The following is a 14,928-nucleotide window of genomic DNA, read 5'->3' as shown; positions in this document are numbered from 1 at the left end:
AGTACAACATGCACTTAAAATCAGACAAATGACCCAAAAACATTAACACGGATACCTGCTAATGAATGCTACGAAGGTAGCAAAGGTTCCTCCCTGCATTTGTCCCTGGTTTATGGCATTAACTCAGAGTGAGCAGGGCTGCATGAACTTTACCACATATCCTCCACACATGGTCCAGATCTGCATCGTTGGGGCCTTTGGACCACTTGTTGCTCATAGGGAGGAGAAAACTGGATCAGATTAGGTCCAAATGCTGCCTGGGTTGGTTCCTTACACCTTCAGAGTGTCTTCCTGCTGACATCATGGAGGATAGATACTCATCACTCTGTGCACCTTAAGGATACATTTGGTCTGAACTCTTAAGCCGAGGACACACCAACCCGACGTCGCCCGCTGTCGGCCGACTGCTGTGTCGCCTCGCGTCGCCTGTGTCGGGCTGGGTCGGGCTCAAAAAGAAGCACTAGACACCCCGCAAAGACGACACCCAACGGCCGACTAGCACGTACGTTCTGCGCAGTCTGCGTTTCAATTTGCTGCAATGTTTTCGGAGAAGAGCCGCCGGTCCGGGGGCGCAGCAGCAGCTCAGATCGCCAGGTCAACCTGCCGTCGTCCCGGGGAGAAACCTGCAGCTCTGTGGAGAATTACCCCTGGCTGAAATAAATCATTTAGGAAGATAAATGTTGGTTTAATAGATGAAATCTAACAGTTGTAGCTACGCCTGTTAAGAAATTTGCTCCGAAAATTTCGGGATTTCTGCCTGCCGGCTCCGGAGCTGATTTATGGTTCCGCGTTAAATCGACGCAGAGCCTACGGCGTAGGGTACGGCGCGCGTCGCCGCGTAACCTACGCCGTAGGCTCTGCGTTGGTGTAACACAGAACCATAAATCAGTCTTTATTCTGGCGAGGTTTGAAAAAGACTTCGCAACAACGGGAAAGCGAGTGATTATATACATTCACTGAGTGAATATTATGAAAGTAAAATATATATTTCTCGCTAGAAATGTAATCAAAATGCATTTTTATGCAGAAACTAACTCAAAATATTGATTTCATTCACAAAAAAATAAGAAATATCCGGCATGTTTTTTTTTTGATTCAGTCCGCAAATGACGACGAAAAGCATTCTGGGAAATTCTGGGAACACCCAATCACAGAGTGAGCTGTTTGACTGACCGCCGACGCCGATTCGACATGTCGAATCGGCTGAAAAGCTGCCGACGGGAGGCCGACCTGTGGTGACGTGCGGGACACACCGGGGAAACTAGGCCGACAGACGCGCACCAACGCTCATCGACGTTCCGACGGCCGAAAGTCGGCTTGGTGTGTCAGGGCCTTTACCTTTGACACTTCAAACTACAAAGCAAAGACAGTTACATAAAAAGAAAATTCTATATGTTCTTTCAGAGGCCATGAAGCGATGGCTTGCAGAATAACTAGAGGTTATGGTTTTCTGTACGATGTTTCTTTCTCGTATCGCTGTGGAGGGATTTCGGCCCATTTCTTTTTTACAACGATGCTTCATTTCGTTGAGGTTTGCTAACATCAGATCATTTCCTTCTGGTTCAAGTCCAAACTTTTGACCTTTACAATGCATGGACTCTTTTCTTTTTCAGCTTTTCTGTGGTAGATGTGTTCAGGATCATTGTCCTGGTGCATTTTACTGTTAGACACTAATGAACTTAAACATTCAACACATTGAGTCACGACTGTAGTGCATGTTTTTAATTTCTTTTTTTAATTACTGATCATTGTACGGTCTGGACTGACATAACGGGGCATGGTTTTGTACTCCTACCTCCGGTTCACACTTCGGCACCAGCACATGCTCCTCTACGATCACACCTGATGTTTCTCAGAGACAGAGATGCTCACACTTTCTCTTGATCCGTTAAACGGCTCGACTAATAGGCAACGCCTGGCTGCTGATCACCCTCTTCATTTGTTTGATCACTTCCTGCTCCACGTTTTTAGCCCAGGTCTTGGTCCATAAATCCTGATGTGGTGTGATAAACTGTGTCATCTGTTGTTGTTCTGAGCTTGTATTAGCTTTGTGTCAAGACCTGGGAAAGACTTCATGAGTAAATTACCGTAGATTTATTTCAAATGTCTGTCATTTAACTTTCCCCTCAAATGTTCTGGGTCCATAATGTAAGTTATTCTGCTCGTCACCGGTGGAACAAACTTCCTGTAGACCTGAGGTCTGCTCCAACTGTAGATCCTTTAAATCAGTTCTAAAAACATTACTGTTTACTAGGGATGGGCGGTATGGACTAAATAATTGATCACGATAATTTCTGGCATTTATCCTGATAACGATAAAAATGACGATGAAAAAAAATACCTATTCAACTCCACCTTTGTAACTATAAATCTATCACTACATTCAGTCTTTGGAGCCCCCAAATCACTGCTCTAAAAGAATACTGAATGCTACTAAACGTCATCAATGGGAATTTATCTGTGGCAGTATGGAGGTGCAGCCACTCTGGTTGATTGGGTCACAGGTGTGTCCCATCAACCTCTCCACCCTGCCTGCCTTCATAAGGCATGACTCTGCTGGGAGAAGGGGGCTGCTGTTCGAGAGGCTGAAGCTGAAGCACGTGTGTCCTGTGTTTTGGGTGAAATAAAAGGTTCCTGCACTGAAACTCCGTGTCCTCTCTATCCTGTCGGTCGGGCCCCGTAGCACTCGCCGTGCTACACTGGCGCCCAACGTGGGGCCTGATGGGGTGGACAAGGGAGGCACGGAGCGGGCCCTGGACGCGCTCGCCCAGGCCCAGGCTTGGCCGGACGGACCCCGGCGCGAGATTGGCGTTGGGGGTGTGTGGCAGGGTGGAGAGGTTGATGGGACACACCTGTGACCCAATCAACCAGAGTGGCTGCACCTCCATCCTGCCACATTATCTTTCTTTCTTTCTTTCTTTCTTTCTTTCTTTCTTTCTTTCTTTCTTTCTTTCTTTCTTTCTTTCTTTCTTTCTTTCTTTCTTTCTTGCTCATATCTTTCTTTCTTTCTTTCTTTCTGGCTCATATCTTTCTTTCTTTCTTTCTTTCTGGCTCATTTCTTTCTTTCAGGCTCATTTCCTTCCTTCCTTCCTTCCTTCCTTCCTTCCTTCCTTCCTTCCTTCCTTCCTTCCTTCCTTCCTTCCTTCCTTCCTTCCTTCCTTCCTTCCTTCCTTCCTTCCTTCCTTCCTTCCTTCCTTCACGTACGTTGTGCGTGGATTTAACGCAGAACCATAAATCTTGTGCTTTTTATTATTTTACTTCTTTTCTTATCATCTTATTCATAATTTTATTCAATCTTATTTGTTATTTACTGTCTAATTATGTATTGCCGCTTTTAATGTCAATGTAAAGCACTTTGAATTACCTTGTGTTGAATTGTGTTATATAAATAAACTTGCCTTTCCTTGCCTTTAAGTTATGTTCATGTTATTTCTTAGAAGGAATAACAAAATATGTAGAACAGAGCTGCTTAGGAAGAGAAAATAAAAGTACTGGAGTCTGCACTGGATAAAAGATCCACATTCATGAATCCTTAGCGCTCTGGTTCCCTGAATCCAACTCCTGGGAGACGTTTCCTCCATCCCCACGTTTGAGCCTCTGGTGTCCTTCAGCCTCGACGGCAGAAATAAACCATTGATGCTGTTGTTCACGCTGAATAACTTATTTCAGGGAGAAGATGGGAAAAACATTTTAAATTGGAATTTCAGACTTTCATCTGGTGATTTAAGAAGCAGCCTCGGTGACATCCAACACCGCCGTGGAAATCTTCTGTGACTGAGGCGCCGGAGGCGACTGAACCCTGAAGGTCACGCGTTTAAACCGGCCACGGAGGAAGCCTTTATGACTCTTTAACGTTTCGGCGGGTGGTTACCTCGCTGATGGATTAGAAATATTGTGCCAAACCCGACAGAAGCGGAGCACTGGAGGGTGCGTCTGAGAATGTGAAGGCATGAAAGCGCTCAGAGGTGACGGCGGCGGCGACGGCAGGTGGAGAAAATGAATCAATGGCTGGAATTGATCTTGTTACCTTGAGGCGGTGGTGCAGGACCAATTGTATAACATGCAGCTCAAAGCTGGGTCAGGTGGGAGGGGAGAGGGCGGGGGAGGTGGAGAGAGGCTTGTGGATGCTGATAATGAAGATGGAAGACAGGGGAAGAGACAACTTACAAATGTGGTGTGAAGTCAGAGTCCTGAGTGGTGCAGAGTGACGTTTCTGCAGATGAACAGGCTGGAAGCAGGAAGGATGAGCGGTTGTTTACTGGTATTAAGTCAGTTTTCCGTGTGTGTGTGTGTGTGTGTTTCTGGCAGAGATCCGGGAGGCGTTTAAGGTGCTGGATCACGATGGAAATGGGTTCATTTCCAAACAGGAACTGGGAATGGCCATGCGGTCTCTGGGGTACATGCCCAGTGAAGTGGAGCTGGCCATCATCATGCAGCGACTAGACATGGACGGTGAGTCACACACACACACACACACACACACACACACACACACACACACACACACACACACACACACACACACACACACACACACACACACACACACACACACACACACACACACACACACACACACACACACACACACACACACACGGGTGTAAAAACAAACACTGTGTGAAAGAGAGTTGTTACATCACTCACCAAAGAATTAAAATGTCATTTTAGAATAAATGTGCTCCTATGCGTTTGTGCCAAGGGAAAACAGCAAAGTGAAACTGATGCTGAAGGAAAATAATTAAAGTTTGCCTAAATACGACTAATTATTAGCAGGATCTGAACCTGTACAAGAGGTTAAGAAGTTAAGAGCTTCCTTACGTCGTGGAGGATCTTTATCTTGCAGACTGCATTCGTAACTGTGACTGGCACTTTCCTTTGAAGGAAAGACTCTTATAACTCCAGAAGGCAAAAATGGGAAAATGCAAATGTCAGATTTCATTTCCGTTGGGAAATATAATCAAGTCGTCAGCGCCGCTATCACGGTCTCTGACGAGTGTTTTTCAGTTTCAGCACGGAAATGTTCAGGCCTTAATATTGAGTTTGATAGAAGATGGAGTTCTTTCATTCCTCTGGTGACTTGTCCGCCGCGGTCTCTGGAGACCCTCGCTGCTTCAGGGCCTGCGGGCCTGCGGGCCTGCGGGCCTCCGGGCCCCCGGGCCTCCGGGCCGGCCACTTCTGGGCCTGACAAAGGTCGGAGTCCCGGCAGGTCTGTGACGCTCTTTAATTACTCACTCGGGTGTCATTTATGTCCCGCCAGAGCTCTTTTTCAAGGAAAGGTATCTGATCAAAGTTCAACAGAAGCACTTATTGTACAGAATATCATGAGCTCAAGGGTCAGAACCGACTGGTCCTCTAGTGATAAACACTGACCGTCCCCAGATGTAATAAAAAGACGACCACCACATGGCTAACATTTATACTCTAGGTGGAGAGGGCGTGGTTTAGACTAAACTACAACCCCCAGCCTTCTGTCTAGGCGTCTCACATGTCCTTTGTCTCCAGACACTTGGTCCAACATGCACAACTAGACAAAACAAAATACATTTGGGATATAAATAAAGATGGCATTTCCACTAAAAAGTGCAGAAAAATGAGGAACAATATTCAGACATGAAGATGATATTTGACCTGGAATATAAAACTTACTGAGGCATAACAGAAAAACAAACCAAAGAAAATCTATGTGTTGCTTCAGTTCTTTTTCCTCCCTTATTAAAGTAAATATATACAAACTCACAAACGTACACATGAGAGCAGCCTGAGGAGTGAAGGTTGGGACAGCCGGGCAGCGAGCCTGGTGCATGGAGGTGAGGACCCCCGGGTAGAGGTGAGGACCCCCGGGGCCCGACCGACAGCACACGGAGTTTCAGTGCAAAACCACTTTTATTTCCCAGTTTCACTCTCACACGTGCACAAGCACCTTCTCCCACAGCAGCCCCTTGCTCCTGTGCAGCCATGCCTTATGAAGGCAGGCAGGGTGGAGAGGTTGATGGGACACACCTGTGACCCATCACCTTAGTGGCTGCTGCTCCTCCACCCTGCCACACACCCCCATCGCCAACCTCAGGCCAGGGTCCATCCGGCCGAGCCAACTCTCCCCCCGCCCCCCTCGGAGCGGGAGAGGAAGCCCGGAACCGCAGTCTGCGCCTCCGGGCCTTCCCGGTTCGGCCGGCCCCCAGGACCGGTCGGGAGGTCGCCCTCGGCGACGGGCCGACCGCCGAGACGGCTGCTCTCGGGACTGGGCCCAGGGTGGCCTCGGGCCAGACGGCATCCGCGGCCGTGGCCGGGGTGCGCCCAGGACCACCCCCTCCCCGACGCAGCACTGCTCCGGTCCCTGGTCCACCTCTGCGACGAACCTCAGGCGTGGCGCCAGGCTGGGTCGCGCTGCGGGTCCCTCCGTCGCTGGGGCCGCCTCAGGAGCCGTCGCCTGGTGGCCTGCAGCCTCTGCCCCCCGGCCTGTCGGCTGCAGCGCCACCAGCGCTGCCGCGGCGAACCTCCGTCATGGCGCCGGAGTGGATCGCTCCGTGGGTCCCGCCGCCTCAGGAGCCGTCGCTTGGTGGCCAGCAGCCTCTGCCTCCCGGCCTGTCGGCTGCGGCGCCACCAGCTCCTCCCGCGCCGCGAGCTGCCGCTCCCCCTGGCCCTAGAGTAGGGCTGCTAGGTCCGCCAGGGCATGGGCCAGCGCTTCCAGGGCCCGCTTCGTGCCCCCCTCCTCCATCCTGTCGGATGCCCCACGTTGGGCGCCAGTGTAGCAGGGCGAGTGCTACGGGGCAGAGACCCCGACCGACAGGACAGAGAGGACACGGGGCTTCAGTGCAGAACTCCTTTATTCACCAGATGCCAACACCTACACGTGCACAAGCACCTTCTCCCACAGCAGCCCCAAGCTCCTGTGCAGCCACGCCTTATGAAGGCAGGCAGGGTGGAGAGGTTGATGGGACACACCTGTGACCCATCACCTGAGTGGCTGCTGCTCCTCCACCTTGCCACAGCGATTAATCGCATGTAGTTAACTCGCAATTAATTGCATATTAATCGCACATTTATTCACACATTTTTTGCTCTTTCTAAATTACCTTAAGGTGTTTTTCAAATGTTTTTAATACTGTTAACAACATGAGAAAGGGCAAATATGCTTGCTTTACGTCAATGTTTATTCAACTTCCCACAAAAAAAAGCTTTTGACCTGAATGTAACATTCCTTCATAAATACAAACGCAATGTAGTCCCCAACTTTACACTTATAAAGACTAACATAAGATTCCTTGTTTTTTTAAGCAGCTCAAAGTAAAACAATGAACCATATGCATCACAAACATTGTACAAGAAGTGCATTGGTCAGTTAAATTTTCCATGTATTTATGTCTAACCTCATATGGAGGAAAATAAAAGGCTCAAAAAATATCCCCTTCTCCTACACAGCGTTCTCTGCCTTTGACGAGGGGGGGGGGGGTGCTCTAGTCTTGTCCAGTGAACCATCTGGTATCTTTTTGAAAGTGAACTTGCCATTCAAAAGTCCCTTTTCATTCTCCATCTTTCTTCGCTTTTCAAAAAACTTCTCGCGGTAGTTCACCATACTTTTCCTCAAGCTACGGGTGCCGTCGACCGCCAGGAATTATATAGTGCGCGTTTTTTTAAATTGTGTTAATTGTGCGTTAAAAAAATTGTCGGCGTTAAAGCAGCACAACGTAACTTTCAGCTTTTGTTGAGTTTGGCGTCTCCTTTGGACAAAAGCGGTAGTCCTTTACCAGTAGTGTGGAAGGGTTCCTACCATCCACCTCAAAGTTACATAGTGCCAGTGAAGGCGATACCGACCCCTCAGACCATGACAGAGGTTCATTAAACCTGTTGGAAGTTGATGTACCATCACAATGACTCTGGAAATATTATATTAAGGTGGAAAAGTTACGTAGTGTCGCTTTAAGAGGACGTTAATTTAACGTGTTATTAACGCGTTAACTTTGACACACCCTAATATATATATATAATGTGTATGTACAGGACTGTCTCAGAAAATTAGAATATTGTGATAAAGTTCTTTTTTTGTAATGCAATTAAAAAAACAAAAATGTCATACATTCTGGATTCATTACAAATCATCTGAAATATTGCAAGCCTTTTATTATTTTAATTTTGCTGATTATGGCTTACAGTTTAAGATTAAGATTCCCAGAATATTACAATTTTTTGAGATAGGATATTTGAGTTTTCTTAAGCTGTAAGCCATGATCAATATTAAAATAATAAAAGGCTTGCAATATTTCAGTTGATTTGTAATGAATCCAGAATGTATGACATTTTTGTTTTTGTAATTGCATTACAGAAAATCACAATATTCTAATTTTCTGAGACAGTCCTGTATGTGTGTATATGAGACATGGCTTATGGACACCAGCACCTGCTGCATTCTCTAAAACTACACGGAGGCCGCAGACGGAGCGGTAGGAGTAAAGCCGGACCGGTCTCCGTGCTTCTGACCAACAGATGGTTCGGTCCTGGACATGTTGCCATGAAAGAGCGTCTCCAACCCAGAGCACTGAAGAGTTGGCTCCGACTTCCCGCCCGTGTCGAGTTCACTGGCCAGCGCTGCTTATGTCACTGCCCGGCTGTTGCCAGGCTACGATCTCCAGCGCTCCCAGTGACATCTCTGTCCCTCTCCCTTCCCTCACCATCTTATATTATATAGTTAATCATTTTTACTCCACTGTATATTGCGAGAATAAGAGCGTGGTTAATTTCAGCTCCGTACAGCAGCACGTCTTCATCAGTATTCTCAGCGGTGCGCGGTGACGCAGCGGGCAAAGTGGGGTTCAGCATCTCGCTCAAGGACATGAAACCTGTGTGAAGTGTGAAAGCTGGTCATCAAAGCGCCGTTGGAGCCACAGCTGCCCGACTGCAGAGCAAAATTTTTGTATTTATTCATTTATTTGACAGAGACAATGCAGTCAAACATAGATCCAAGCTTGCAGCTGATGTGATGCATGAAGAGTTTATAGCTAGTGCTAATTCTCAACTCCAGTCCCCAGTAGTACTCCAATAATGCAATATTGCATTTATCTGATATAAAACCTTCCCTCACTCACTCTCCCACGCAAATAAACACACTATTTACAGATGAGTACAGTTTAGATTTTTCTTTAACCAGGTTTTAGTTTTGGTGAGGAACATGTAAAACTCTGAGATGGATTTAATTTCTGGTGGCAGTGAGTTCCAGAGTTTACAGCTCTTAAAGGAGAAGGCTGGCTGTCCAAATGCTCCCAGACTCTTTTTTTCTGACATTACAGGACTGTCTCAGAAAATTAGAATATTGTGATAAAGTTCTTTATTTTCTGTAATACAATTAAAAAAACAAAAATGTCATACATTCTGGATTCATTACAAATCAACTGAAATATTGCAAGCCTTTTATTATTTTAATATCGCTGATTATGGCTTACAGTTTAAGATTAAGATTCCCAGAATATTCTAATTTTTTGAGATAGGATATTTGAGTTTTCTTAAACTGTAAGCCATGATCAGCAATATTAAAATAATAAAAGGCTTGCATTTTTGCATTACAGAAAATAAAGGACTTTATCACAATATTCTAATTTTCTGAGACAGTCCTGTATATTAACTGATTCATCTTTTTAAATAAAGACATTTTAAATATGATGGTAATTTTATCATTCATGCACTTGGACCGCTCTAACCACCTCCAGCACGCAGCGGGAGAAATCACTTTGCAATTTGTGAAATGATGCTTGGTGGAGGAGCGTCTCGGCGGATGACGGTGACGGTGATTGCACCTCGGCAGGATTTGATCCTCGCTTGCAGCTGTCCGCTCTCAGCCCGGCGGCCAAGTCCAACAGATACGGATAATGATCCTTCCTGCTCGTCACTGCTGCCATGCCAACACACGTGACGGATCTGAGGCCACGCTGACCTTCACCGCGGAGCACGGCTGCTCTTTGTGTCTGATCGCAGCTTCACACCAGCCCTGCACCCCTGCACCCCCCTCACTTATGTGCTTTCGTCTGTTTTTGAGCTCCGGCGAGAAGGGAAGAAACCTTTCAGAAGACGAGTTTGTTTGTTCTGTTTGCAGCTTGAAGGATGGACGCTGAAAACGACTCACACTTTGTTCAAAGTATAAAAACTGGTTTTATCTGGAGATTGAGTCCAGATTTGGTGCTTAAAAACAACACGGCAATGAAATAACTTAATGTGTACCGTATACTAGATTCGTTTTGGTTTTAGTTATGCATAAACAAACTTTTTAATTAAGATTTGAAGTTATGTAAGGTTGAGATTAAACTTTCATACATTACTGCCGGGGCAGTAAATGCGCCGGGCGAGGAGGCGGCCGTACGGAGGGCTATTTTAGTCATCGTTATTCTTTTTAAAATGGCTCAATTATGCAGTAATGGAGCTTATTCCGATCGCTGATCCGTTCCTTCATTTCCTGAAGCCATTTGTTTCCCACTGGAGACTGTCGGGGGGGCTGTGACCCCAGCCGGCACCGTTTGTGTTTGTAGGAGCTCATTAGCATGTTATACGGAGTATTATGATTCATGTTTTTTACTTCACTTTGATGTCAAAGCTGCATAATAACCACCTGGTACTCGTTGTTTCCTGGTGCTGCTGTCGCGCTGGTTCGAGCTCCACAAAGGTCTTCACCTACCGGACATTTTACTGCATTCATCACGTGGTGAACAGTTCTCAGCAATCGGTTACTGAACGCCACGAACGGCTCTACTCATCTCAGCTCGGGCAAGTTTCTTTTCCATAACAATCCAGCACCTGGAGCAGACGTAGGAGGTTGGAGAGAAGCTGTTGTGACGTATTTGTTTGTGTGATCTAAACGAAGAAGACAACAACACTAAAGATGTAGAACCTGGAGGAGATGATAGATGTGCTGCTGGGTCTGTGGCTTGTGTTTGATATCAAGTAAAAAAATGCGAGAGAGAGAAGCTTCAAGCAGCCACGCTTCTTAATTTTCTTTAGTTTGTCTCGGCGCTGCTGAAAAGTCAGCCGGAGCCGCGACCAGCTATGAAGTGACAGAGCTCCTGGTGGATCTGGTTGTTCCTTATCTCCGTCTAGATCCCTTTTTAATTCTCTCCTCAGCCACCAGGTTTATGAACATCTGCATCTCAGAGTTGGATCAGAACAGACTTTTGCTGCCGTTGCTGGTGGAATAAAATGAACAAGAGTCCGCTGTCAGAGTCTCTTTCTCTGATGTCACATCCTGACTCAGACGTCTGATTCCAACCCCCCGACCAATCGGTGGCCTGTAGTGTGATGATGTCAGATACAGCCGACTCAGCCGCCTATGGCCCTTTTCCACCAGTACCTACTCAGCTCGCATCTACCCGCCACGGCCCCGTCTTGCGCTTTTCCACTACGGGCCGAGGCGGGGGGAGCCGTGCCAAGCAGATACTTTTTCTGTAACGAGGCTGCCGAGGTTCTAATGGCGCTTTTGCACTAGTCCCACCTCCGCCCGGCTCGGCTCGGTGCGGCTCGTCGCGGCTCCACCCGTTTTGTCCCTGTTTGTTTTCCCCCAGGTGAGAAGTGGGCAGGTTGGGGTGAATCTGCTGTGACGTACTCGATTGCGCAACACCTTTGTTTGTGTGGGTGCTTCCTGATTCAAACGTCTGACGGCCCCGCCCCCCGACCAATCAGGGGTCTGTAGTTTGATGACGGCCCCGCCCCCCGACCAATCGGTGGCGAGGAGGGTGGTGACCTCAGAAATAGTCCTGGCTCAGCCCGGATAGAACCTCGCCAGAATGGTTACAGAAAAAGTATCGGCTTAGAGCGGCTCTACCCGTCTCAGCCCCTAGTGCAAAAGCACCGAGCCGAGCCGGGCGGAGGACTAGTGCAAAAGCGCCATAAGCGGCTGAGCCGGCACTGGATCTGACGTCATCACATTACAGGCCACCAATTGGTCAGGAGGCGGGGCTGTCAGAAGTTTGAATCAGGAAGCGGAAATAACTTATTTGACACTTTTCATCTGTTTCAAGTAAATTTTCACTTGAAATAAGTAGGAAAATTCAACTTGATCCCACTCACTCAGTCCACCTCCATCTGTTTCTTCTCTTATTGCCCCACCTGACCCTTAACCCTGCACTTGAAGTCACCGGTGTTCAAACTGAGGCAGCCGGAGAGGCTGCTGCAGAAAACGCCAGAGCAGAGGCACCAGAAACAGTAGCAGATTGAGTTTTCCTGCCCTGGTAACTTTACCTTGACGAGCACCCGGCTGCATCTGCAACTACAGCAGCAGGGAAGAGGAACTGAAGCCAAAAAAAGAGCCTTGATTTGATCTGAAGCACTGGAGGATTGCTGCACAATTACGGCTGGATTTCATTTCTACTGCAGTGACTGATGGTCTGGCTTCTCTGGTAGATTTGTGAGTTTATGAGCAACCTGATCTGTTGCCGTCCACGTGGTTTATCTTTGGCTGCGTCTTCAGAAACTAGCAGCAGGCGTCCAGGATCAGAGCTGTTGCATCAATGCTCTCCGTAGGAACCCGGTACAACACAGACGTCCTGAACTTTTGATTCGCTCCATTTCCTGGATTAGAGGTTCAGTCAGCGCTCGGTTTTCATCCCTAATCTCGTTAGTAAATGGCTGATTTGAGGGGGAATTGTTGTGCATTGAGACAACAGACATCGACTTTCCCGTCGAGTCTCCACGCTCCGCAGCACCGGAACACAACTCCAGGAACATTTAGCAAAAAAACTTCAATTATGAATCTGCTCCACATGTTTAATACAAGACTTATTACTTTTCCATGAACTTTGAGGTTCTCGTCCGGGGCATGTCGGCCGCAGACCACATGTGGTCGGCTTTCTTTTTTATTCATAGAAGAGAGTTCATCACATTTTCAGATTTATAACGACGATTGAGGAGGACTATATTTGAATCCATGTTTCTGCTGCCATGATGAATTAGTTCCCAGCAGTCCGCTGCAGCTCCTACTGTCTAAACGGGTGAAAAAGGGTGTTCATTGGTACTTCTAACATAATAAATAAAAAACAATGCAGTCTTTATCATCACAACAGGATATTTTATAAATTTTTTTATGCAACAAAAACTGAACCAAAATATACAGTCTTACTGTTTTTATAGGAACGCATCCTCATAAATCTAGTAGATCATTCAGATGCACGATTAGGCCTGTGTTGAAAAAATCGATTTCCCAATTCTAAATCGATTCTCATATAAATTCCTAAAAATCGATTCATATGTCTAAAGATCGATTTTTTTTTTCTTTTATTTTTTAATGTTTTTCTTTTCTTTTTTTTCTTTTTTCTTTTATTTATTTATGTATTTTTTTTTCATCATTACATTACAACTTTTGGTTATTTTTTTGTTTATGCCCAAAAAAGGAATGTTTTGTTGGACACGAGAATAACTGGTGCCATGTTTTTGCCTTTAAATATGTTTAAAGGTATGAAAACATTAAAGTGTTAGGTTATAATTCCATAAATTGTCTATATTTCATTACTTTATATACTGTCTTGGGGTTACATTTGCAAAAAATGCTAAAAACCGAATGCTCAAAAATTAAAAACCAAAATAGACCGAAAAAGGAACAAATAAAAATGGAATGTGGGAAAAAATAAAACCGATTTCATCCGTCTCTGTTTCCTCCCTGGATTTATTTGGTAATTCTGCCCCATGATGTTTCTGAAAGCAGTTCTATCAGCATTCTGGGAGCTGATTGGTCCTTACAGCATCATTAGCTGCAATACTTGCTGTTGAATCTCAATATAATACTAGTAGTAATATTTTGCATAACTACAGTCATGTAATTCATGCAACAGCTCAAAAAACAGTTTTAATAACACTAACCCAAATCAATATCGGAATCGGATCGAATCGGATCGAATCGGATCGAATCGAATCAAATCTTGATAATCGATTCTGAATCTTAAGAATCGGAATCAAATCGATTCTTGACATTTGAATCGATCCCCAGCCCTTTGCACGATAACAGCATCTAGGAGGAAAGACATCAGCAATGATCTTAGTGAAGTAGCAGTTGTTGCTCTTCAATCTGGTGAGGGTTATAACTGTCTGTCTGTATTTATAGTCATGTGACCTGGTAAGGACCAATAGACCTTTTAATATTCAGATGAGTAAAATAAATGGGAAAAAAAGTCGGAGTTCCAGACCATGTCCACATCCTTACACCGTCGGGAGTGAACAGTGTATCCTCTCTTTTTGCACTTTCAGGTGACGGGCAGGTTGATTTTGATGAGTTCATGACGATTCTTGGTCCTAAGCTGCTCTCGTCTGAAACAAGAGAAGGCTTTCTGGGCAGCACGATAGACAGCATCTTCTGGCAGGTGAGTCTGAACGATCTTCAGCGTGTTCAGCTTATTCCTAGTCTGTATTACAAGTTCTGATGTCTACCTTGAAGAGCTTGTTTGAGCTTGTAAAATCTGGGAAGAGTTTCAGCTACAACAACTCCATTTATTCCACCACAATGCAAATACACAAATACATAATTGTGTAATTAGCATTTAAAGCAAATGAACCTCAGTAAGTTGGCCTATGTACCTGTTCTTACAGAGATCTTGAGATAGACGGGTTTTCTAGAGAGACTATGATTCTCATCGTACTTGGGAGGGACATGGTCTCTCACTGATTCCTGTCAGCATTCACGCTCCTGCATTTTGCTTCAGCTGGAGGATATTCAGAGAATTACTTGGACATCCTGCTAATAACAAATTACACTAATCTAGCCTAGAAGATACAAACGTGTGAATTAGTTTTCCAGCATCACTCTGGGAGAGGATGTTCCTAATCTTTGTGATATTACGTGGAGATGGAAAAACGCTGTCTTACAAACCTGATTAATATGCAGTTTAAACGACAAATCCTGACCACCATGTACAGTAATCCCTTCCTGAGGTGTTGGGGACCAAAAATAATAACCTGTGTTTT

At 45.7% G+C, this 14,928-nt stretch overlaps 1 protein-coding gene across 1 annotated transcript in view; it reads left to right on the top strand.

The window, feature by feature from the left end:
- LOC133441999 (calcium-binding protein 8-like) overlaps window positions 1-14,928 on the top strand; it is a 117,058-nt gene that overhangs the window by 36,074 nt on the left and 66,056 nt on the right. Inside the window, exons 3-4 of the mRNA XM_061719866.1 lie at window positions 4,309-4,452; window positions 14,215-14,327. Of these exons, the coding sequence (XP_061575850.1) occupies window positions 4,309-4,452; window positions 14,215-14,327 (257 nt within the window). The remainder of the gene's footprint in view (window positions 1-4,308; window positions 4,453-14,214; window positions 14,328-14,928) is intronic.

Source organism: Cololabis saira, chromosome 4, assembly GCF_033807715.1.
Source record: "Cololabis saira isolate AMF1-May2022 chromosome 4, fColSai1.1, whole genome shotgun sequence".
NCBI lineage: Eukaryota > Metazoa > Chordata > Actinopteri > Beloniformes > Belonidae > Cololabis > Cololabis saira.
The sequence above is the reverse complement of the archived record's forward strand: the minus strand, read 5'-3'. Positions and strand labels throughout refer to the sequence as shown.